Raw genomic sequence first — 26438 nt, forward strand, 5'->3', positions numbered from 1 at the left:
TATGTGTACATATGTGTCTGTCTGTCCGTGTGTGTGTGCATACGTGTATGTATGTGTCTGTGTGTGTGTGTTTGTGTGCGTGTACGTGTGTGGGACAGCAGTGCTAGAGATAAATATACACACTGTCAAGCTAATTCCCATGAGGCAACAGAACAAGGGGAAGTAGCTGCATTGTTTGTCGACCGGCGAACTTGGCGGTGCTGAGCTCCACCAAAGGCAGCAGCAGCAGCGCTGACTGACAGAAAGTTTCACAAAAAAAAAACAAAAACAAACAAACGAGACTAAAGACGAAAGACAGCCGGAGCAGAGGCGCTGGAGGAGGGGAGCGTCTCGTGTTCTAAGCTCTCTCTGAGCGCCAGGGCTCCCGCAGCGCAGGAGGAGCGGAGACGAGCGGCGAGGCGGAGGAGGGGCGGCGGTCTCTCTCGCTTGGCCTCACGCTGCGGCGCGTTAAATGCTGAGGCTGCTGGGAAGGCAGAGGAGCCGGGGTGGGACGGCTCTCACGCTCGTGGCAGGGTTTGGGGGTTTGGGTGTATTTGAGGGGTGCAGGGTTTCCGATAGCGCCTGCAGCTGCTGGGTTTCTGGGACCGCTCTGTCTGGCAGCTGCGCGGGTTTTATAGTGCGTCAGCTCCGCCCTAAGCTCCGCCCTCGACCACGCCCACACACTCTGAGCCCCGCCTCCTCCCGCCGGTCCAGGTGCACACGCAGGTGCAGCGCTCGTGCAAACAGACTTGGGCCTGCTGTGCGCCCCAATTTTCACTTCATCATTCCAGGGCAGATTTAAAAATGTTTTCCAACCCATACTGCAGCTTTAAAACCATGAAACATTAATAGAGCCACTTTATTATTTATTTATCACAGAAGGCAACTCTTGGAGACACATTAATGGATGTTAGAAAAACAGGAAGGCTTGAATCCAGCCTCACCCCAACACAGAACATCCGTCTGCACCTGCAAAGCCCCGTTTGAAGTGATGATGTCACTGGCGCACAACCCCTCCCCTCCTTATTAATGAAGTGAACTGAGGAGTCTTTTGAAAGCCAGAACACTGCTGCGGTGACAAATACATTGCTTCCTCCTCTACACTTCTGAAGTCTCAGTCACAACACTGAAGACGAAGGCCTGCACTCTCGAAAAAAGTGTTAATATCAAACACACTTTCTGCGTGACTACTTTTGTGTTCCTTCCAACACATTTTCTGTCAAAGTTCCAACTTTTGTGTGACAGATATTTGTGTGTGGAGGAGGCCGGGGACGCACCAGTAGGCCAGAGACGGGTGCTCCTTCAGGGCCTGCATGGGCAGCGCCGGCAGCTTCTTCAGGTCGGCTCTCGTCGCCTCGTTGCTGATGACGAAATAATGGAAGGAGCAAAAGAAAGAAAGAAAGAAAGGGAGAAAGAAAAAACACAACCGTGAGAACGCCATGGCAAAGTTGAACAGGGCCCAACAGTTGCTTGGCAGGACAGTGCAGCTCTGCATCTGGTCCCCGATCGTAAAATCATGCGGCCAAAGTGTTTCACAGAGAGGGTTTTTTTCTCTTTTATAAAGACGCATTATTGAGTGTTTGGGTCTGTGTTCTTTTGATGGAACAATTCAGCCGCAAGGGGTTAGACCTCTGGACCGCGTTTGGTTCCAAAGGGTGAAATGTCCCCCCTCTCTAGTAAACAGTGGGTTTGGGTGAAGTTTGGGTGCTTTATGTTAGACCTGTGAGGCTGTTTCAGTGTTACTGATGATGACAGATCTGTGAGACTCGTTCAGTGTCAGTGATGATCACAGATCTGTGAGACTCATTCAGTGTCCGTGATGATTACAGATCTGAGACTCGTTCAGTGTCAGTGATGATCACAGATCTGTGAGACTCGTTCAGTGTCAGTGATGATCACACATCTGTGAGACTCGTTCAGTGTCCGTGATGATGATGTGGGAACACTGTTGCTCTTGCGTGTAGCTGCTCTCTCCTCTGTCTCTGGTGTGAAACGTGTGAAACAGCTGTGTTTGGGTGGAGCGTCGTCCCCCCCTGACTCAAGCCCCCACCACTGACCCCCTCACCCAGGCCTCTCAGAACCACCCCCCCCCCCCCCCAAAACCACCACACCCCCCCCCTCCTGGCTGCCGGCTTTACTGAGGGTGGGTCAGCGGAAACCAGAGGCTTATGGAACATTCCAGACTGGTGTGGGACCGTTACAGTAACCCCCATATTTATTTGTTCTGCTATTTTGGGGAGGAGGAAGACGACTCCTCTTTTCCCAGCAGCCTCGGCGCTAGGCTTTGACACAGTTTTTGAGACCACCCCCTAAGCCTCCCAAGTCAGCCGCTACATCAAAAGCGAACAAGTTCGGTTTCCACCCAGGTGCACTGAAGGTAAACAGCAACGCCCCAACCGAAAGCTCACTTCCTTTCAGGATCATAACATCACTAGTAAAACAACTATCCAAGGATAAGGGAATCACGGCATCTAGTTTGAGGAGAGTGTCTTGTTTTTGCCTTGCAGAACATTATTCTAGGCTACGCCTGCGTGCTGGCTGGTCTCGTGACTTCACGTGATGACACAGTACGTTTCACACGATGCTTGCATCTTGTGATTGCATAAGAGACAAAGATTCACTCAGTGAGAGCTGGTATAATTCTCTACCGGAAAGGTCAAAGCCACACAGTCATTTTAAAGAAACGTTTTTTCTCAGTTCAGACATTTTAAAAGAGCAGGAGTTCGTTTAGCAGACCTCCTTCCTGCAAGTATTCATGAGGCAGTCCATCCTAAGATGCATTTTGGGCTGCAATAGTCTGACCGCCGTTCAATACTCCTACTTGACTTCATCAGTTGTGGCTATGGTTTGCCCTTTACTGCACTTTAAATGGCGTTTTACAGCCGTGTGTGTCTCTGCACACGGCAGCAGGCTGATTTGAGTGGAAGCTGCAGACGGAGAGCCCTGCAGGATCCCTCTGGGGGGGCGGCAGGATTTGTGGACAACAGACGAGCAAAGCAGACACAGCTCGCCGGGCGGGCGAATCTAAACATGCACTAAACGGAAGGATAGCACGGTTTTTTTTTTTTTTGGGGTACGTCTTAAATCTGATCTGCCAGGGATTTATTTGTGTGTGTTTCAGACATTCGTCATAAAGCTGGAATGCTTCCAGTCGTGGATTATACAGCCAATCGCAGCGAATGGGGGGCGGAGCTGGAGAGAACCTGGCCAATCCAATCCACACAAAAAACGTGACGCAGACAAACGTAAAAGCAACGGCTCTCCGCCATCATGTAAAATAAATCAAGGGCTCAGAGATAAGGGGTGGGGGGGTTGGGGGGGGGAGGTCAAAAAAATATTAAAAACAGGCTGATAAGAGCTGGCTTTGTAGTGCTGTCTGGCCTCAGGACTTACAGCCGCTTACAGACCCTCTCCCCCCCCAGCACCATTGTTCCCCGGGACAATGCCCGCCCTGTTCCTCCCCGTCTTATTTTTGGGGGCCTTTCACGCCGGCTTTGGGTCCCCCACGGGACACAAGCCTGCCCCCCGCGCCTCTCTCTCAGGCCAGCGCACAGCCAGAGCACTGACCCTGCAACCACTGCCTGTGCCCGGCTGGAGACTCAGCAAAGGTGGAAAAAGAGGAGGAAGAGAGAAAGAGGGATAGAAAGGGGTTAAACAGACGAAAGAGGGACAGAAGAAAAGAGAGATAGAGGTGAACGCACAGATTTTTGGCAAAGAGGAGGGGGTCGCCAGCCCGCAGGGCAAAATTCCCAGATAATCACAGTTTGGAGGCTCAGTAATGTCTCTCACTCTCCCGCTCAGCGTGTGGCGAGGGTTCTGAGTAATTATTATTATTATTGTTATCATAATTACTATCATTATTCCTGATATTAATAAAAAGAACACACTGTAACTCGGCTCAGTGACTGGCATTAGGAGGAATTAATTAACGCAGTAATAATAGTCTCTGAGGACAGAGAACAGATGTGTGCGTTTCTCACGGAGCAGATAAACACTGCGTCGGTGAGACAGGTTAAGTTCCACCCGGAGAACAACGGCCTGATTAAGAGGATCAGAGAAAGCTCAGGTGTGCTTACCTGGTGAAGTCCCCTTTCGCCTCCTGCAGAGAGAGAGAGAGGAGAGAAAGCGGTCAGTCATGCGTGTGTGCGCTTGATGAGAGGGACGGGGGGGCGATTGGGGGGGGCTTCCTGCGGGCTGAAAGGCTGGGATTAATCAAGGTGAAATGAGGTGCGAGCAGCGTGAGACCCTGCAGCGGGGGCCTGGGAAACACGATCTCCCCCAGCTGGGGAGAACTCCCCCCCTCCCCCGCAGCTCTTTAACAGGGACACCTGATCCCCCCCGCACCTGGCTGCCCTGGCGTGCGCCCGCGCCCTGAAATCTGGGGTCTGATGAGCTCTGTCACAGTGCCCCCCCCGCCCCCCCAATCAGCTCCGCCCCCTCCCTCCTCTGCCGCGCTGGGGTGACCCCTAACGTAGAGAGCTCCCAAAAACACTAAATCACCGGCTTTATGAGAACGCTGGGCGGAGCTGGGGGCGGGGCTGGGGACAGGGGAGGCGGGGCTGGGGATCGGTCTGACAGTCTCACTTCAGTCTTTTAAGAGCCGTGGTGAAACTCACAGTACTGTTGCACTAGGATAGCACACAGCTCTGGGTCAGCAACGTTTTACAGGAACAAACGGTTTCACTTCCACAAAATGCTTAAAAAAAATTTAAAAAAAAAAAAGCCTTCACACTACTTTATTATTTGAGATGACACTAAGCACGAGCAGCAGAGCTGACCGAACGCAGCGGTTTATGAGGGACGCGGCTCCCAGCTCCGGGCCGCCCGGTAAAGACAGACGGAAAGGGCGGAGCGATGGAGTAAAGACGAGGCCGCGTTTCCTCGGCGGACAGATTTTGGGCTGCGGCTCGGCGTCGCCCCCCCTCCCTCAGAGACGAGAGCCGGGGCACCGTAATGGGACGTCCCAAACTCAGACCTGAGCGGCTTTAAATTACCCCGAGCCACGGGGGGGGGCAAAATCAAAGGCCGGCGTGGGCCAACTTCCCTTTTAAGCGAAATATGCAAGGATTTGTGAGATCATGGCAACCCCCCTGTAAGGCTCTGTAAAGCCCGTTTTACAGCCCATTACTCTAAAGCTCCTTTAACGTTATTGGTGAGATTTATGCCTGTTAGTGTTGAGCATTTTTGGTGGCTTAACCAAGCATCACCCATTGAAATATATGATGGGAAAATAATGAAACTTCTGAGCTGCGCATCGTGGGAAACCGGCAATTAAGCTCGCTAATCAGAAACAGACGCGGGAAAAGGAAAACTAAAAGTAAGACAAAAGCGTTACGCCATTTTCAGAAAGCAGCCAAATTGTGCGTTTTAACTAAATTCAAAGCCTTTGCATTACGAGGTTTTTACACCCTTACAAGTTTCCTGATTCTAAAGCGATGCTTTGTCTTTGGCGCCTGTGTGGAGCGCTGAGTGTTTCTGTTTATCCGTTCAGTTACCCGTGGGCTTACCTGCAGAATGTAGGAGGCCAGCTCAAAGACCACCTCGCTGTCCACCTCGATGAGCTCCTGAGGGGGAAGAAGAGGAAGGAGAAGAGTGAGCAAGTGCTGCAAAGACCAAAAAAATAAGTCCATCTCTACAGGTATTTTACGGTATATATGGGCTTAAAATCTTATTTCTATTACTTTTTGGCATGGAAGGTCAAAGTGAGCTGAAACAGGGTCAGGGGTTCAGCGTGCCGGGCGGGCAGGTACACCTGTATGTGGTTAGGGGAAATGTGCCATGAAATGACCACGTGTCAGTAACTAAGAGTGACACTTTAACACAGACGCGGGTAATAAAATCGGCCACAGCAGGTTAGTCCTCGGTGTTGTTGAGTTCCAGCCAATGAGAGCAGGAGGTGGGTGGAGCCCGGGAGCGGCTCGGGAGAGAGGATGAGCCGGCCGGTTCCCATGCCGACCAGACCAGCCGCTTCAATGGCTCCTCTTTTGTACTCTGCCAGCATGCGGCCTGGGACCCCGGAGACAAGGAGGACCCTGTCCTTTCAGCCCCCCGGTTTAATTAGGAGCCTTCAAGAGGAATCCAGGCAGGCCAGCTTAAGCTAGAGTTACCGCCCTTCCCTGAACTGAGGCAGCACTCCCCGGATATTTAGAGAAGGACCCAGAAACACGCTTAAGGACTGGGAACATCGCGCCGTTTGCCTGTTTGGCTAGGCAGATGTAAAGGAGAAAGGGGGTGTGACTGCTCAAGCGGCACTGACCGAGCGGTAGCAGGAAGGGCGGTGGCCTCGCGTGCGAGACAGAGAGGTTCCAGCGGCCCAGTGACCCACTTTAACCACAAATTCAAACAACACGTGAGGAACGCGAGACGCGCCACACAAGAGCACCGAACAGCTAGGCTACGAAGAGAACAAGCGCTTATGGCTGGGGCCACACAGCGAGCGTGTGTGTGTGTGTGTGTGTGTGTGAGAGTGTGAGAGTGTGAGTGTGTGTGTGTTAAGTGTGTGTTAAATGTGTGTGTACATGTGTGTAAGGCAGACAGTATGTGGGATAACATTAGTGTTGGGCTAACTGCAGCTCAGATATGAAGCAGCCAGAACAGACAGTGTTAACAGCTCCTCAAGCACCCAGTTCAGCCCCCTGAATTACAGGGCAGAATGACATCCTGCATTTTCACAGACACCCAACATTAACCGCCCCAGCCTCAGCCAGCAGAGTGTTCCCACTCCAGCGGCCTGTCCGTTCAAACGCGACCAATCAGCAGCCGGATCCTCTGACAGAGACGCACTCTCAGCTCGCACCCCGCACAGAAGTACCAAACTCCCCGTGGGGCCGGACGGCCCCTCCATCTCAAACGAGGGGGAGAAGCCGCAACCCCCTCTGAGGAACAGCGCTGATTTTAACAGACGCCCGCGTTTCTTTTTTACCGGATGCCACGCTCTCCAGGCTCATGCCAGGGAGGACAAATGGGAGGAGATGAGATAAACAGCACAATGCATCATCCCAGCCGAGCGTGCTCTTATCGCCGTGCGGTGCCACGGAACTTTCCGGCACTAAGTTTCCGACCATCTAACCGCATGAATATTAAACGGTGCGGCTCTCATCCCGCGAAAAGGGGTCTGAGAGGTTATCTGGCGTGAAGGCCTGCTTTTTTTATCTCCACGGGGTTTTATATGCAGATAGCCTTGGTTATCTCTGCGGTGTTATAAAGGACTGGGGAACAGGAGAAGAGAGATACTGAAATGGGAGTGAAGTTGATCCTTCAGTGCAGATAGCCGCTAACTAACATGCAAACCGCACTGAACTAATGCGGATAGATTACTTCCTCCCTCTCCACTCGCCACAGGGAGTCAATATGATTCAAGTGGCTTCAATATCTTCATCAAAGTCCTCTGCCTTCTTGCAAATGGCCTGAACTTAAAAGTAATCTAAGCTACTTCCCACAGTAGATCACAGATGTTTTAACATGTACTAACAGAGGAACACTCGGTGGTTTTGGGAACAAATAAGTTCTGACTGAATCACAAGTAACATTTCTGAAATCAGGCATTTCTATTGTCCCTCCACTCTTCACCACAGCATCTTTCGCCCCCTAGTGATGGACAATAGAACTGCAATATTCATAAAACAGTCGGTGAACTTCCACTATGGATTTCGAAAGATCTTTCAATGAAACCATTTGTATATTCTTAAAAAATAAACAGCGGTAAGTATTATTTTTAACGGTAAGAAAGCATTAAATAATGAGCATGTGCTTACCTTGTAGATGCAAGACTTTGCATTGAGGAAAAACAGCTCGATCGTGGCATTGTCCTTCAGGTAGGATATACTTTCAATGTAAAACCTGAAAGACAAAAGAATAAAGAAACACTTTAAAAATGAAGAAACGTAGCAAAAAGCATGTCACGCTTACAAAATGAAAAACAACTTTAAACTACCTGAGGAGAAATCCACAAGTGAAGGACTGCTTTAAAAATAGATCTCTGCAATCACTGTGATGTGGACTCGTGTGATGCCGAGAGGCACCACTAGGGGTCATCAGACGCAAGAGCATAACCTTGGGATGTGACGTGAGGTGATGTGATTTGGCCTACATTCCTCATTACTGTGCTCAACGCATGACGGGGTTTCCATTTAACTGGAGTGTATTTATTTGCACGGCCGAAGACGAGGAAGGCATTCCGCTCCCTAATTAAATCCTTGTCTCCATCCGGCCGGGAGGAGACACAGAGAGGAACTTCGGAGACGAGGGAGAACACAAAGAGAACACAGAAACTGCACTCTCTTACGAGAAGCAACAGGGACGGAGTCTTGCTAGCGGAGTGGATATTCATCGACGGCACACCAGCCAGCGCGTGCAAAAAACGGTGACCATTCTGATGAGTGGCAGGGCGGTAGGCCAGGGAGACACACTGATCCAGCTGACCACCCGCACCACCCACAGACAGAGAAAAGACAGCTGTGACATCACAGTACCGGTAGAACACAGCGAAGAGCAATGAAGTATCCACCAATCACCATCGCCGTTGTTCCAGTGCCCGTTATCAACCTGCTCAGTGATTGGTGGCGCTCCTCTCGGTTCTCGGTGTGCAAGGCAAATTCTACGACCGTTTGATCCCAAATTCATTATCCCTGGCCTTGAACCATAAAATGGGGAAAAACACACTCCGCAAAGTGACACAAATGTCTATTCCAGCGTGACATTTTCCAGACGCCGGGGCACAGAATAAGGGTTTTGTCAATGTGGGTTTCCCAGTCCCCTGCACAAATCAAGCGACCCACAATCATTAGGTCCTTCCGCCCGCAAGTCACACGGAACCCACGACACGCTCGAGGTTAGCCAGGCTCTTAACTGTTTTATTGAATGACTGCGATGAGGTTTTTGGGGGGGGGGGGGTTATAAATATCGGCAATCCATTCAAGTTGTAGTTCGAGTGACAGACCTAACAGCAGAAGGAAAGATTTTATATTCATCAGAGCAATTCGGGCATTCCCGCAATCGATACACAATCAAGGGGCGCACAAAAGATCACGCGCGCGTGTTAAGACCGGCGCATTCGCCAGCCCTGCTACTGAGGACCGCCAAAGCCCAAAATAAAGCCTGATTATCAATTCAGCACTGACATTTCACATAACTGTGGTTTGATCAGAGCTCTTTGTGGTTTGCGGGGGGAGCGGGGGGGAGGGGGGGCGCATATGTCCACATCACATAAAGAGGAGAATAAAAGCAAAGCTGTCGCAGGAGGTCAGACCGCACAACGGGAACGCCGTGGGCCACGTCTCGCCCAATCAGCATTCAGCACCCACCGGCGCTACAGCACAGCAGCCAGAGGGGACCCAGCTGGGCACAGCGAGGTCAGGGGCCGTCATGTTCCACACCGATACGGCTTTAAATATAGAGCCCTCAACACCACAGCACGCCTGCAGCCAGCAGGGTCACCAATCAGAGCCTGCGGTGCCTTATTCTCCACTCTGCTGCAGATAACAGTGTGTGTGTGTGCACGTGTTTGTGTGTGTGTGTGTGTGTGTGCGTGCACATGTTTGCATGTGTGTGTGTGTATCTGTGTGTGCGTGCACGTGTTTGTGTGTGCGTGTGCGCACACGTGTCTGTGTGTGTGTGTGTGTGTGTGCATGTGCACATGTTTGTGTGTGCGTGTGTGCATGCGCACGTGTTTGTGTGTGTGTGTGTGTGCGTGTTCATGTGTGTGCCTACGCATGTGTAAATGCATATGTGTATGCGTGTATGAAGGTGTGCCAAGTCTCAATACTACATGAACAATAATACAGGAGCAACACACACGTGTGTCTCTGCTGCTGCCCGACTCCCCTGCACCTGAGGCCGCGCTTCAGCCTCACGCAGGGTTTTTCCCCCGACCTGGCAACCCGGGGCACTCCGCAGTCCAAACCCATCCGTCTCTCTTTAAGCTCCGCGGGTCGGCCGCTGCCTCCCAGTCCCCACCGCAGCGCTGTCCACCATAACTACAGAGAGCCAATCTGAGCGCGCCCGAGCCCGACAGGCCCGCGCAAAAACCACCGGCGGCGTCGTCTCGACGTGCCTCGGCCGCCAAACGAGGGCAGCGGCCTCGCTTTTATGTCAGCGACGCGACCGCGCGTCAAAATGGACGCCAGTAAACACGGCGCTGGCGACAGGCCATTTTCGCTTCGGCGTTCGTGTCAGGGTAATATAGGCCCGGTCAACAATGACAAACTGCGAAGAGCTGATCCAGAGAGAGAGGGGGAGAGGCTGAAGCTCCTGGGGCTTCAACAGGTGCTGTATCTTATATAAGAGACGGCTCGTATGATTGGTCAGCTTTAAACGCACGCCCCAGTGGTCAGCCTCTCGTTCCTTCACATCCGCCGCGGCGCTGGAGCGTGAGGATTGGGGGGGGTGTTCAGTCGGCTCCGTAATCCACAGAGGGCCGAGGGCAAACAGCCGTAATCGGGCGCTAAAGGACGCTAACTCTGCCCCCCGCGGCGCCGGCGTCTCTGCGCGGGGCGATTACCGCCATCGGCGGCGGGGCGGATTAACGGGAGAAACGCCGCTGACTGAGCGCTGGGCCCACGGCCGCGATGGGAGGGGGGGGAGAGGGGCTGGGGGGGCAATTTTACAGCCTTCTCTCACTGACCCCTTAATTTGCTTCCATTAGAGCACCGCTCTCCTGCGGGACCAATTAATTATCAGAGCAGCGTCCCCCCCCCCCACCTCCACATCGCCGTAGTAACCGCTCCGTTATCAGCGCGCCTGCCGGTGCGGATCAGAGGCGCTCAGAGAATCACAAGCAGAGAAGAAGAGACGGGCTCTCGCTCACCGCCGCACGGCTCCGTCAGGAGCGCATGGAAGCTTTCAAATCACGCTTTTTGGAATGTTTTCTTAAAAATTCTAAAATGGTGTTCAAGAACTCCAATGCTTTCAATTAGTAGTGATTGTGACATCAGCAGTAGAATGCTCCGGTAAGAACATTCTGATCACATGTTTGTGACCTCACACCTTAAAGGGCTTAAGTGCAGCGCATGATGAACAAACACCATCCCAACACTGACCTGACGCAGAAGAACAGAACCACCGGCCCGGACTTCTTGGGGAACTCGTGCTCCAGGACCCTGCGGTCCAGCTGCAGCCAGCTGAAATGGCCCCTGGAAGAGGAACCCAAAACCAAGCAAAGTTACTCATACAGCACACATACCCAACTACAATCACCACCCATACAACACACATCACCAACTACAATCACCACCCATACAACACACATACCCAACTACAATCACCACCCATACAACACACATACCCAACTACGGTCACCGCCCACATTACGTAATATCATGTCAGCTCTATTGGAGAAAGCAGGCTGGATGTCACATGATCAGACTGTCACATAATCGCACTGCAGTGCGTTCCCCTGGTGAGCTAATGAACCCTGGGGTGCGTGACCCACGTTTGAGGCGGTGTTTGAGAAGCAGGCGCGGGCCGCTGCGCTCCTATCTGCATGGAGCCCTGGCAGCTCAGGCCAAGCCTCTTTATGCATCAGGTCCTCAGTGCACAGGACTGCCTCTCAAAGGCTTTCATACACACAACTCCCATCTGCCGGTTTGAAGTAGACTCCTGCTCTCTCCTGCTCATCCCCCTCTCTCTCTCTCTCTCTCCCCCCCCCCCTCTCTCTCTCCCTCCCCGTGGTCGCCGGGCGCACAGGAGAGCGGGCTGCCTGTGTGTATTTCTGTCTTTCAAGTGCCTCTTTCGAACTGTGGAGAAGCCGCCAGATACCGCCAGTTCCAGCTGCCTCCCGGACAACCGCAGCCCTCTGGCAGATGCCTCTGACATCCCAAGGCCCAGACCAGGGAGGAAAGGCGGTCTGAATTTCAAATTCATTTCATCTTCAACCGCTCAGTTTTCTAGTCTTTATAATTGAAAACCTCAATAGCATTTACAGGAGAAGAAAAAAAAAAACCCTGTGTTATTAACGGTTACCAGGCGACTCGGGTCCTGTTTTGGCCAATTCTGCGCATCATTTGCTGATATGAACGATGTGTATGAAGGCAATGAATGAATAACCAGGCTATTCGGGCATCTGATGAGACTACTAAACACAGCACAAGGCCCCCGAAGAATCTGACGGGCATACTCACGTTTCATCAGTGTAGGATATCCCAAAGTACTCCTTCTCTTTCAGATTGAAGTGGGAGGCAACCAGGTCCAGCAGGTCTTTAGCCATCAGTTTGGGCTGCAGGGAGAGAGGGAGAGGGAGAGAGAGAGAGGGATAGGGAGAGAGAGACAGAGAGGGTGGAGAGGGAGAGAGATGGACAGAGAGAGGGAGAGAGAGGGAGAGAGAGATGGTGGAAGAGAGGGACAGGAAGAGAGAGAGGGTAGAAGAGAGGGACAGGGAGAGAGAGAGGGTAGAAGGGAGGGATAGGGAATGAGAGAGGGTGGGAGAGAGAGAGAGGGACAGAGGGTGGGAGAGAGAGGGAGAGAGAGAAAGGGGGCGTTACTCTTTGCAGGGTGCCCACGTGCTCCCCACAGGGTGTAGTGTGTACTGCTGTGCAGTGCTGAGGGAGGTAAACAGTGTTAGCGTAGTGTAGCGGGGCTGGGGGGGGGGCTCCCCGGTGAGCACGTGTCTGTGCTCTAATGGCTATCGATTTCCTGCAGTGACTCAGCTCCCGGCCCCTCGCCACGGCAACGCTCCCGCCTCGTAACGGGACGTAACCTTGGAGAGTCGCCGCGGTCGCCTCCCCCCCACCTGCCCCCCCCCCGTCCCGCCCTGCGCTGGAGGCCAGGTCCCGTTCATCGCTCAGCGTCAGCGGAAAAGCCGCTGGGAAAAAAAAAACCCGGCTGCAGCCGACCGGAGCAGCACCAGCCTTCACACCCTCTCTTCTGTAGTGCTCCCAAAAAAACGACCAGGCAACCATCTGGTCAAACCGAATACGTCGCAGCAAATTTCACAGTAAGCATCCAAATATTTTCCACAACAACACAATAGAAAATCTACATTTATTTCCTTGCAAAACTGTACCATTCAAAGTAATTAATAGATCAAAATATCTACAAATCAGGAGATCACACTGTTATGGTGATTTGTGCTTATCTTTTGAGCAAAGTACTTAAGCGCCAAAAGTTACTTATAAACATACATACATTTTTTTTTATTTTAGTGACTACTGAACATGATTAGCCTATGTGTTAACACAAAAAAAAAAGAAGACTAGCTGCTCGAGGTGCAGCACCACGGGTGGATTTAATGCCGTACTCTGGACTGAAGATAAGAATCGGCTCTTCAAAATTTTCAAGGAGGAGAACAATGTCACGCATTCAGTGCAGTAAGTGCTGCTAACCGGGCTGTAATCAGGGGCATGAGCTGGATGCTGACGGATTTGCATCGCCCCCTTTTAACGTGCATTCCAGCAGGACAAGTGTGCGTCACACAGCTTTTAACAAGCCTGTCACATACCAGGGGGGTTTTCAACCCGTCCATAAATTAAAAAGGGTTCATAAAAAAAAAGGCTTTACATTTCGAAATATTTTCCCAAATACTATAAATAGTCACTGCATAAGAAGTCTGGCCAGGGACCCCCAACAGTACCTTCAATAACCCCCCTGTTGAAAACCCAGGTTATATACTACACTCCCCCTGCACACAACCCAAATCCCCCCCCGCTTCCCCCCTCGCCCCTCCCCTCCCCCCCGCCCCATGAAAGACACAGACGCCGAGCCGCTCTAATTACTGTTTTCGCTCCGGCCGAGGCCGCTTCCAATTAAGCGCGCGGGAAAGGCGACAACAGCGATCATTAGAGAGGCTCGGCACGCCCACCTCCTCCTGTAAATAGAGCAGGGGAGAGCAGGGGAGCGCAGGGGAGCGCAGGGAGAGCAGCGGAGAGCAGCGGAGAGCAGCGGAGAGCAGCGGAGAGCAGGGAGCAGGAGGGAGCAGAGCGGAGAGCGGAGGGAGAGCAGGGGAGAGCAGAGAGCAGGAGGGGAAGCAGGAAGCAGGGAGAGCAGGGAGCAGAGCACAGAGAGCAGGAGAGCAGGGAAGCAGGAGAGCAGGAGAGGGAGCACGAGCGTACACGCGGGGAAAGACACGCTCGCTCTCACTCAGTACGGGACTCTGCGCCCTTTCCCTGCTGTTCTGCATTTTGTGCTGAAACAAAGCTCAACAAGCTTTTTTCTTTTCTTTTTTTACAGCCCTCCACACAGCTTCTGCAAGAAGCTAACATTTATTTTGAGTAAATAGGAGCTTTGACTTGCATGTTTATCACAAGGGGGGGAAAAAAGAAGAAATAATTTTTCAGTGCTCTCAAGATACACAGAAATCGGCTAGCCCGCCACCAACGCACCGTGCACGCGTAAAACTCAATATCAACACGTATCGTCGCGTTATTTACGTTTTATGAGGTTTAAAGCGCAAACACAGTAAATTAGATGGTTCTAAAGCAGGGGGTGCCACAAACAAGGTGATCGCTGTTAACTGTCATTTCCCAAAAGTGCAGTGTGTGGGGTAAATTATTCACGCAGTGGCTCTCCTCCCCTCTTCCTGTCCCCAGGGCTGTCGGGATCCCTCCCCCACTCTCTAAATGTATTAATTTCGATAAACACGCCGTTTTAATATTTCATTCTCTCCCCATGCCACTGGGGAAACATTCCATGCTCTCCCGCCTGAGCAGCAGCCCGCCTGCCGACATGAGCGCTACAGAAACGCCCAGATAGCACGGGCAGCACGCGGCCACACCGGGCAGCCCGAGAGAAACACTCACATAACAGTGCCCAGGGGAGCTGGAAACAATGGATCAGCCAGAGATCGACCGAGAGAAAAATTAATATCACAGCGTGGTTGCCCCGGCGATTCCCAGTTAATCAAGAACGTGAAGCCCAAGTACAAGCGCACACACACACACACACACACACACCCACCCACGAGCGCACGCACACACACACACACACGAGCGCACACGAGCGCACACACACACACACACACACACCCACGAGCGCACACACACACGCATACTCTACAGACCCTGTAAAGCTGCAGCCTTGTTACTGGATTTGCAGAGGAAAGCTCTCATTGGCTGATTCATGAATGGGGACTCAAAACTGCAGAGCCGGCTGCTTCTCACAGTTTATTTTTCCTGGAGAGCCGAATAATCCACACGGAGGCCTCCGGAATTACCCACGCGGACTCCGCGGGGAGGGACGGACGAGCCCCACGGGGATCTGAGATCCCACTAATACATTAAAGGAACATGTTTACCCAAAACCCTTCTTTCCATGTATGCATATTTTCCCCCATCAGACCATCACATAACCAGTAACCGAACATGCAAGAAAAAATACACCATACAACATTGAGATACAGTTACTGTATCAGTTGAGTTCTTGGTGTTGAAAAGAGACACTACCCAACTCTACCCAACTCTGCAGCACAGAGATAGGGATTTGAATGGGTGTTCTCCTTTTAACGTCTCTGCAGTACTGCCTTTCACACAGCACAGCAGCATCAACCCTTTGAAGAGTAGGTTTTTCTGGAATGTTTTTTCAAACTTTCAAGTCAGTGTTCTAGAACTCCACTGCTTCCAATCGCCAGCAGTGATTGTGACATCAGCATTAGAATGTTCAGTTAAGAACATTCTTATCAAGTTTTGTGATCTCACACCTTGCAGGGTCAAAGCCCGGGTAATCCAATTAAAATTCTACTTTACTGGTGTAATGAAAATACTGCAATGCTACACATGACTGATGGCGTGCTCTATTATTGGGGATTGCTGCATGTTCTATGTTCTAGGGACTGCGACGTGCACTTGCATTTCTGCCAAAGCTGTCCTCTCAACTTCAGCGTTCACAGAGAGGAACGGCTGGTTAACTGCGCTGTTTTGGAGCAGCTGAAGTCTCCTGATAAGACAGAGTGGGAAAAGCACCCTGAATCGTTGGGAAGCGAGCCAGCCTGGTTCCAGCTGTTTGGCAGAGAAACGGGCCGTGGAATGCGTTTCGGGGATAGAGACACACTTGTTCCCTCCGCATTAATACATTAGCGAAGCGTTGCGTGCGGATGATGCACCTCGCCAGCTCCAGGCTAATGCACGCTTGACGTGTTTGTGCATGGCGTGCGAGGATGAACTTAAACAGGGGGGCACGACGGAGGTGTGGGTGGACGGGAGGTAATGCACTGCACCAAGGAGAGCGAAATCAAGTCTATTAATCTTCAGGGGCGAAGTGAACGCGAAATAAAAAAACTCTAACAGCACATCCCGGCTAATTACAGCTGTGTTCGGGGCTCGCTTTCCATTAGGAAGCGCAATGAAATGAGCATTAGCGCCAAAAAACAGGCGCCTTGCTCTGCGGGCGGGTTCATAAATCACACAGCGGCTACTCCGTAAAGCAGTTCAGTCCAACGTCGGCTCCACCGAGGTCTCGGGAAAACGTCCAGCCGGTCCACTGAGTGCAGTGTCCTGTAGGTCGGCCATTTTGCTCTAAGGTCTCGAATGAGCAGTGGAAAAAATAAACCTACCAAGCTACTTCAGAGCCAGGTTAATACTCCCTGATGTGTCTCTTAGCACTTGATTGCTAATCAGTTTGCCAATAACACGCTGCCTCTTCACACACAGACCAATCATCAGGTGCCCGGTGCACAGAGCGCGGTGATTAGGTGCAATGAATTTACCCTGACAGGGCAACGCTGGACCTGCATCCTGAAACAGGTGTGCGCCGAATCGCATCGCCCCTTAATTTGGCCCAGAGTGCCGTTGGCTGGACGTCCGAGCCGCTCGTTAACGCGGAGTTCATTCCAAGCCAGGGTTCCCTGTCAGGAGTGATTCACTGGACCTCACTGGCCCAAGCCTCTCCACGCATACAGGTTAACAGGACATCAATGACCAACAGCAGGAGACTGCCAGCCACTGCAGTTCAGCGAGAACTCTACTCTGGCTACCGCAGTGGCGTGTAGTACTGCTAAATACCCCCATAAACCACTGCAAGGCTGCACAAATTTGTCAGGGGGTGCAGGGCGTGGAGATACTTCTGAGGGTTTCACCCAAACGCAGCATCCACGTTAATCTTGCCCTCTTGTCTATTCCACATCTCTCCTTGATCCAGCTACTCCACACCACGCGCAATGGAGTCCATTAACAGGTCCCTGGAGGGAACCACTAATCACCGCTGTCCCATTCATCCCGGGCACAGCCCAGCCCCCTGGGGCCAATCACCCTGCCCTGTGTGTCACCACATCAACAGGGACACAACTGACTGGGGAGACCTCAAACAGGTGGCCCGCAGGCCGGGGGGCAGCCGTTAGCAGCCTTTGTCAATGTAACCTGAGCCCCGAGACCCATCACAGGCCTTCATAAACAAAGGGGAGGGCGTGCGACATTTGACCACGTGACGCCATGCCTGCTTGGTTTCATTCCCTCCAGGAAACCCTATTTGCCTCCCAAGGACAACTCAGAGAAAAAATAAATAAATAAATAAGCAGCCTATTTCTCCAAGGAGCTCCATCAACAGGACGGCAGATGTACACACCACCTAAAGCAGGGGATAATAAGTCTGTTACTACTACTACCAGCGACCTACAGCTGAAAACAGACACACGAAAACAACACCTCTCAGCTGTGGTGCTACAGGAACCACGATTTCAAATCACAGCCGGTTTAATTATACCTAAAACAGAGTCAGCATCCCCCTGCAAGAAATTCTTTCTTAGCAGCAAAACCTAAGACCAATTTAATGTGAAATCTACATTAAATCTTCATTTTCTAACAGAAACTTGTGAGTGAGACGGAATCCTAACCTTCTCAAACACCGACTGCCATTTTGAGTCCAACCGACCCAAACACTGGCTTTCAAGCAGCCAAAATTGCAGCTAGCAGACCCTTTAGACAGGAATCCACCAGCCAGGTGCTCAGGAACACACTCTCCGTAATTAAAACCTTACCACAAACACCACACTTGAAGGGGTGTTTAAAGTCGGTCCTGGGGACCCACTGTGTATTCTTGGTTTTCTTCCTACCGTAATTGCAACCTCTGAACAGTAACAAGCTCTTAATTGCTGTTAATTAGACATTTAATGTCTACTGAAGGATGATTTACCCCTCTTATAAGGTCGCATTATGTCAGAAATAGCAACGTACGCGGAATAAAGGTTCCACGTTTACAGCGCTGGGTCTGTGGGAAAAAAATAGAAAAATAAAACTCAGTCAAAAGTCCCTGAGAGAGGCCCTGTGTGAAGGCAGCAAGGCGCTAGCGATAGTGTCAGCAGCAGCATTAGCATTAGCCTTAGCGTTAGCGCAGCTCAACCCGCCGCGGAGCTGAGGGCGGCTCAGAGCTTCGCTTCCTTGCTGAGCGCACATCCTGCTGAGCATGGCCTCAAACGCGCACTAAAATGGAGGGGAAAGGGCTCCGGAGCGTGAGGGTGTGTCTCGCACACGACCCGACCCGATCCGGCGTCCGAGTGGCGGCTCGGACTATCGGGGTGAAAAGCTCCCCACGTCGGGCCAGGTGACGCTCCACATCCACATCCACGCAGGACGAAAGTGTCACGCTAGGACGAAATGCTGCCATCTCCCCTCCTGGCTTCGGCGGAATATTCCGGAAAGCGCCGCGGGGCGGAGGGCTTTAGGCGGATCTGGACCAGGGGGCCCCGGGGGTGTCCGGCGGGCGTGTTTACTTCACAGGAAGCAGCTTGTCCTGAGTGTTTAGACTGCACTTTCTACAGACCAGCAGGTTAGGGGGGGCAGGAGGGGCGGGGGTGAGGGGGGATCTGCCAAACACACAGCCTGCTAAAGCGCTCCCTCTCCACACGACAACAGCAGCAGCAGCACTGACAGCCATGCAGAGAGGTCTTAATCGCTCACTCAGCGACACAACGACACTCCACGATTGGCTGGCTGGAGTGTGACATCATGTCACATGTCATGGAGGGTTGCGTGCGGTGTTCCATTTGCATACTTCACACATTTACATTCGGTAAACAACCGATCGGACACAGGGCTGTGTTTGTTGGAAGTACAGTACAGCCTGTTACAATAATATATGCTCATGCGTGGAAAACTAAACAAGAGATCACATGTTCTGCAGCAGGATTCAAAGACCGGCTCATTATTTCCACATATTCCAGTAAAGAATACCTGGTTTGGTTTTCCAATGGCTTACGAAAGGCATTCCACAAGCATTCCACAAGCCACTGTGCTCTGCGGCTAAATGCTTTCACAAATATAGTCTTGTGGGAATTCTTAAGAGCCCCATTCTGTCAAAGAAAAAACTGAGTTCAAAGAGAGCCGAATTCAGCCTCCTCTTGTCTAAAGGACTCGTCACGGTTTAGAGTGCAGACCCTAAATTAAAAGTACTGTGCTAATATTGCATCGTTGTATTATTAAAGATGTAAATAACTAGCAAAAACGTACGTCAATAGTTCAAAGTTTGTTACGTTTTCTCTTGCTGTGCTGGGACAGAATGTGAAGACGGGGGTTTGAAAAGGTGGCCACTGCCTCTACAAGCACAACAATTTAATCACCTTCAGGCGCCCTGTGCTCACTGGCTTTCTAGTCCGCTTGTGTTCAAAAATATGCAAGTGATGCTCAGTCATGTTTTATTATCAGCAGGGGCTGGGCAGGGGGTGGGGGTGGGGGCGGGGGCGGGGGTGCTGAAGCTGCAGGAATGGACCTGGGGGTCAGACACACCTACTCCAAGCCTTGCAGGTAATCCAACAAAAACATAACATGTATGTAAATAGCCCTGGTTTCCCACAGCGACGCCCCGCCCACGGCCAATAAGAGAGTGAGACTGGATACCTGCACCAGGAGCTCCAGCTTCCGGTCGTCGAGGAGATGGACCTGACATCGCCGCCCCTCCGTCATCTGGAAGAGAGAGAGAGAGAGGGATGTGGCACGTTAGAGTCAGGCCTCAGGGGGAGGTCATGTGTCAGCATGAGGTCAGGGTGATGTCACACACACACGGAAACCCATCCCAAACCCAGTACTGAGTCCCAAACAGGAAGCTAAAACACATCCACGTGCTCACCGGAGTTAGAAAATCTCGTGGGTCAGAAAGTAAAAAGTCTTGCCGTGTGTTTCTTCCACCCGTGAGCTCAGCCCAGCTGATTTCATTAACTAGTTCCACCACCTGGCTGATGAATGTGTGCTCGATGAATACTGGGGAGGACTTTCACTGTACTCTCTGTACCTGGATTTTCCACCTCTGGATGTTCACACACGCTGCGCATCGCCCAAGCCCCCGTCTGGTGCATGTCCAACCCCCAAAGGCTGCGGACCAGGAAACCGTACAGCAGTAACCATGACCGCCATGACCCCGAAACGCCACTTCCACGAGACATTCCACAACCAAGAGCTGGCAAACGTACATGTAAATGTAAATAACACATTCACTGCAAGTGCCCGTTAAACTAACCAGTAAAATGACTGCAAAATGCTTCCTCACAAGACAATATTCAAGGGTAAAGGAGTCAAAGCCAGTGTCCTTGACCCATTTTGGGACAGAGTGTATGAGAGGTGGAATAAGCACAGTTGGCGCGAAGCGGTTTTTTAGGCGCTCGAGGATTTACGAGACGCAGGTGAATACGCAGAGCGGAGCGCTGCTTCCTGTAAGGCCCGGGACTTCCTGTAGGGCCTGGAACGCCTCAGAACCGTTACGCCTTCTGTTAATGTCGCGCAAATCCTCATATCTCCAAAAAACAGAATTCCCAAAAAGCAGCAAAAGACTTTCCTTTTTTTTCCCCCCCTGTTTACCAACATATCATTATGAGCCTGGTACCATGGGGGTTTTGAGCCAACTTTATTTGTTACCCATGTGTTGACATAAAACACTAACGGCGCACATAGCTTGATGAGAGCAGTCAACGTTTTTTTTCACGATATTGCAGATTTATAAGGCTATTTCTCTCCCTCCTGCGACAGCAAGGGCCAATTAAAGTTCAGCAGGCCCACACATCTGCAGAAATACCTCAGACAAACGAAGGCTTGCATTTGGCACTTCTGTTAACCTCGGCGAAAGCAATAACTTCCAACAAGCATTAAACAAAAGAAACATTTTTTTATATTGCTTAGAAACCTCAGGTCCCATTGGGTTAATCCCTCTGCAGCATTGCTGCTGCTGTAGAGATACAGTTTCATTACAATACGCTCGGAAGGAGATCGGCTCAGACACCGTTGCGCTGTTTTCTGCTGTTGAAGTGTTTATTTGGACAAAGCTGCACCTCTTATTGTTGATGTGCCTCTACGTCCCCCCCCCCCTTCCCCCCGAACGGCAGTCCTTTCCTTCATTTGTTCTTCTATTACGTTTCGTGGTGAAACTCTTTGAACCCGAGTCCTGAAAAACATTCCAAAAATAAAACTATGATTAAGATGATGATGGTGATTATTATTATTATTATTATGGCACTGAACCTGCCGTCACTCCACCCAGCATTCATCCCTCTGTGTTCAACTGGTTCTGCCTGAATAGTCCTGAGGAGGTTCACCACGTGTAGAGTACACATGCATACAGTACACACACATTTAGGACACACAGATAGCACACGCGCATACAGTGCACATCCATACAGTACACACACAGACAGCACACACACACAGTACACACACTCATACAGTAAACACACACGTTTACGGTCTCCTGCAGCTGGCCGCACTGCACAGAGCAAAGACAATAGCTCAGATTGAGGGCAGTTTCCTGTGCAGGGCCAGGGCCTTTCATTCATCGTGAGGGGTCTGGCGTTCATCTGCGAGGAAACCGCTCACGCAACAGCACCCCCGGTAAACAAACGCGCCTGCTCTGCGTCCGGACTGGTCGCTAATAAATTCAGTTAAAAAAGGCTTTCGGAGGGGCTGCTTACCACCAGTTCAGGCAGGAGCATGTTTCATGCTTAAAACACAGCGAAGGCAGTTTTCGACACGCGGTACTGAAACAAATGCGCTGTCAAGCAACACCCCCCGGCTCGAGGGGTCCCCGTGAAAACAGGGTCCGATTGTCACACATTGAATCAGAAGCCATGTTGTTTTTTGTAAGCCTCTGCGTTTCTCTGCGATATACACAACTGCTATTTTTTTTACCTATATCGTAAAACCGTATTTACCCATCAGAGTGAATATCTACCCAGTCAGTTATGAGGCCAGAATCCAACACTCAAACAGGTGGCGGAGGAGCACCAATCCTGGCAAATGTACTGAAATGACTGGACTGCCAATGGGCCAAAAAAATACAGTAAAATAACTGTAAATCGGTTTTACAGCAGGCACCATCGTGCATGACATCAGCGGCACGGCAACTGCGGAGAGCGCCGCGGATCGCTCCGCTCGGACTCCAGCACAGACCCGGAGCCCCACGGAGCAGAATGGGTCCTTTCTCTGCAGGGCTGGCCAGCCAGCGCCCGAGGAGAAAAAAAAAAATGACCCTCGCGACCGGCCCGGAAGGTTCCAGCACGCGTTGCGGCAGCGGTTGAGGACGCTGTGCTCAGAATGCAGCGATGGTGCGCGGAGCGATTCCACCCTGGTGGAAAACGTCACAGAAGAGACGTGCGGAGAGGGTATGTAAAGGCGGGGGGGGAGCTCTCACTCTCCAAATAGACAGCCCCACCCCAACTCTTTCTACCCTCATCAGAGGTGCCAAATGTCCCTCTTGCTGTTCCCATCCAGCACTGTGGGGAGGGTGATGTTTGATGCAGCAGACTGGGCCCTAATCTCATTGGATGAGTGTTCCCCGTTACCACGTCCGCTGACTGTGTGGCTGACACATGCCCCTAAAGCTCGGCTTAGTCATCAGCTGGGACAGATATTTCCTAAATGAGCCACCGACAAGTTCTTATTTTTCGCAGAAAGCCTTGGGCACACGCAGCGCCGTCACATGACCTGCGCTGAGGAAGCGGGGTCCCAGCAGAGCACAGGAAAGGGGCGGGGCTAAAAACGCAGAGTAATGATACACTTCCTCAACATCTGGGGGAAGGAACCGTTCCAGGACTCGGTGGAGGGGGGAAAAAAAAAAAAAAAAAAAAAAAAAGCTGCAGCGTTCTCCATCCGATCGATCCCATTCACAAAACCATTTGGTGTCCAGAGATGATAAGGGGAAAAAAACAGAAAACAAAACAAGGCATTACGTAACCCCAGGACCACGGTGCTGTGTCCACCTGAGAAACAGCAGAGCTGGACTTCTGTGAAATGTGCTGCTGACCTGTGAAGTGGTGTTTTTTAAAAAGAGCAGAGACTTGGTGAATTTCTCTCGGGAGTGTCAACACTACTCCCCTTTGTCCCGCACAGCACAGTGGGGGTAATGGGCAACAGAGAGGTCAACCCGGGGTGGGACGGGGGAGTGGGACCCCTAAAAACTCCTCACCTGCCTGACAGGCCATCGCAGCACACTGACATGTCTGCGGAGGGAGATGGCGGTGAGGTGAGGAGTTTAAACAAGGACTTGTTTGAGCAGCCGGCCAAATCCAAACTACTGATGGCGCCATAAAAAATAAAAAAAACCCTGCGCGCGTTAGCATGGGCACAGCGTGCTGCCGCAGAGCTCGACGTCGCCGTTGGCCACGCCCCGTGAGCCGAAGGGTTGTCTCCATCCCTCAGCGCAAATGGGCCATCTTTACAGGCTGCAGGTTCAAATCCTAGGTAACCCGACTTCCCCTTGGGCTCCACTTAACCCGAACTTCTGCAAACAGCCAGCAAACTACCCAAAAACCTGCACTAAATTGTAAACTGTGTATACCATCTGAGATGGGGTATATGCAAAGATGATCAATCCTGAAAATACATAAAACCACAAGTGAAATACCTTGCACAGTCATTATACTGTGACCCTCTGTTGGCAGGGGTTAGGTTTTGCCAGGAGTCTGGGAAAAGCCAGCGCGTCTGTACTGTATGTGATTTCTGTTTGCTCTGTCACTCACAGCTTGTCAGGTCTGTATGCCTAACATCTGGCGCAATCTGGGACGACCAAGCAAAAGAAACATGACATATCGCGAAGGCGTTTCCGAGTTCAGCAAGGAAAACCAAATGTAAAGTAATTCGAGAATAAAATAAACAAATAATTCTGGTGAACTACCTTAAGAACCGAATCAAATGAAGTTCAGGTCGATAAGTGCATTTCAACGGCTTATGTCTGCCAAAAATAGCAAGACTTTGAAACTCAATTAATTGCAGCCTAACTCTTCTGCTTCTCTCACTCGTAGAAAGTTATAAAACATTTCACTGTTACGCACTGTTATCTTTACGCACGGCTACATTACGCGTCGCCGAATTCAAAATGTTTTGATAACACAAAGCAGATATTTATAACCATATAATCTTACAGCATTACTGAGCACGTTATTGCCACACGCAAGCCGTTCGCCAATAAACACAGTGTGTAGTAAGCGGGCAACAACAGAACAATAAATTGCAAACAAAGACATGCATGAAACCCAAATGCCTGTCAAAAGTACTATCCTAGCATTAGTACTCCGTGCAATCAAGAACATAAATTATTTTACTGAACATTCTCCTTTTTGCAGTACATGCCAAGTTTGAATGCCATAACAGTTACTACAGGAGCCGTCGGCTGCCTCTGTTGGTCCAATGGTGGCTCAGACGAACAAATATAATTCAGATTCCGCTGTCTCGATTTTAGCACGGAATGAAATCGTGTTCTGTTGCAGCGGTGAAACAACAGGAGCGTTTCATGTTATGTAAATGCAGTTTTAACCACAACGGGACAGATTTCCACCGCGTGTTTACACAGTAGCACTGAATGACAGAACCGGGGGCGATTACCTTTTATATCTCAGGCGCTCTCCAACATTAAATTCCACAGAACGAAATAGATCTGGACGACCTCGAATAAATACAAACATGTGATGAATCAGAAACTGAAATCCAGTTCCAGAGGCTCTGATTCCGGCCTAGACGTTCAGCAGCATCCATTCCATTGTAGCCGGCGCGGGTAGCTGGAGTGAGAAGCCGCCTTCAGCTCTCGTGTTGTCGCTTACAGCGACTGAGCAGGGTGACCACGGTGCCAAGACATACCACCTCCCACGCTAAACGCGCTCTCAGAGCGACACTGGCCGGCTTCCAAAGGACCAGCGCCGTGCTGTTCATCCACCTCAAACCAAACGGCTCCGCGTCTTCATCCGAGTCCTGTCTTTACCTCGCGGACGCCGGCGAGAAGCAACGCTGCTAGCGAGCAGGGCACGAGAACACGCTACCATAAGAATAACGGAGGGGATCGGCCGCCGCGGCGAAGGGACTGTCACGCGCGCTCCTGGTTTGTTTCCCTTTCGACCCCCCCGAAACGGTTAAGGCGCAGACGAAAGCTTGTCCTGGAAGTGGAACGAGGCTGTACATGGGGGATGGGAGGAAGAGGAGGTGGGGGAGAATCCTGCAGCCCCCGACGCTGGGTCATGTGAAGCTCCTTGCTGCAAACATACACGCAGCGGACGGGTGTGTGTGTGTGTGCATGCGTGCGTGAGTGAGACCGTGTGCGTGCGGGCGAGCGCTAGCTGTGCAGAGCGGTCGAGAAACAGCCCACTCACAGACATCTGGATTTGCAGAACAGAAGAGACAAAAATATTCCGAGTTGCTTCGTGCACAATTCCCAGTCCGTTTGGAAGGCAGAGTTACCCGCCGGCATTGCAGGCTGGTGTTTGCTAACCATTGATACATTTGTTTACAAATTCAATGTTATTCAGTTCCGTTCCTTTGCAGAAATAAATAAAAAGCCCATCTAGGGACGGGTATTTGAAATTAGCAGAAGCTGCAAAGCGTGCGATGCATAACATCGGATAAATGTTTTGCAATTATCTATGTAAACTGTATCTGTCCCCATCAAATAAACATTTAACAATAAATTAAAAATATATGCCTGCCTGTGTTGTAAATGTCTATAGATTTCCATGTCTTGTTCTCAAACCCTTTATAAGCAAGCAATATACCTGCAGTGCTTGTTCAAGCCTTAATGAAATCAAGACCAGATTCTGAACTTCGTAATATGACACCAGCAAATTCGACCACTGAACACTGTAGTGTTTGAACACAGAGCTGGGTGCAGTACCTGGCACACAGCACATTCTCTGCAATGGAAACGCCGGACAAATGTAGGGCATATTAATGTACATCAAAAGGAAGTAAAAAAAGAATAGTGGGTTTAGAAAATAAAAGGAGTGATTTGCAAGCGGTAAGGTGATAACGGTATTTAGGGGGGGTAACAAGGAAGGAAAGGGAGGATGCTCGGGTCATAATTTTGTCCAAAAAGGTGCCAGAAGTGGCTTAGAGAAAGACAGTTGGAAGTCACATGATTGTGGAGCTCTCCAACCAACAAAGCTGCCAGCCACCCCCCCCCCCCAAATCATACCTGAAGCCCCACACGCTTCCGTCCACCTGTGCGTTGTAATGCCTCCTTGTGTAAGTGCTGCAGCAGGTTCAGCTCCAGGCAGGCGCGGCTACGCGCTCGCAGCTCGAAACGCAAGGACGAGGCTCTGCCATGCACTACAGCATTTATTTACCCAGGCCCAGCCACAG

General features: G+C 51.0%; 1 protein-coding gene across 1 annotated transcript in view; it reads right to left on the reverse strand.

Annotated features, from left to right (window-relative positions):
- frmd4a (FERM domain containing 4A) overlaps nucleotides 1–26438 on the reverse strand; it is a 67577-nt gene that overhangs the window by 26543 nt on the left and 14596 nt on the right. The window contains exons 2-8 of the mRNA XM_064319461.1: nucleotides 19731–19796; nucleotides 12096–12190; nucleotides 11016–11108; nucleotides 7734–7818; nucleotides 5487–5543; nucleotides 4056–4078; nucleotides 1257–1340 (exon numbers count right to left, since the gene is read on the reverse strand). Coding sequence (XP_064175531.1) covers nucleotides 1257–1340; nucleotides 4056–4078; nucleotides 5487–5543; nucleotides 7734–7818; nucleotides 11016–11108; nucleotides 12096–12190; nucleotides 19731–19796 — 503 coding nt within the window. The remainder of the gene's footprint in view (nucleotides 1–1256; nucleotides 1341–4055; nucleotides 4079–5486; nucleotides 5544–7733; nucleotides 7819–11015; nucleotides 11109–12095; nucleotides 12191–19730; nucleotides 19797–26438) is intronic.

The sequence above is a fragment of the Anguilla rostrata genome, chromosome 19 (assembly GCF_018555375.3).
Source record: "Anguilla rostrata isolate EN2019 chromosome 19, ASM1855537v3, whole genome shotgun sequence".
Lineage (NCBI taxonomy): Eukaryota > Metazoa > Chordata > Actinopteri > Anguilliformes > Anguillidae > Anguilla > Anguilla rostrata.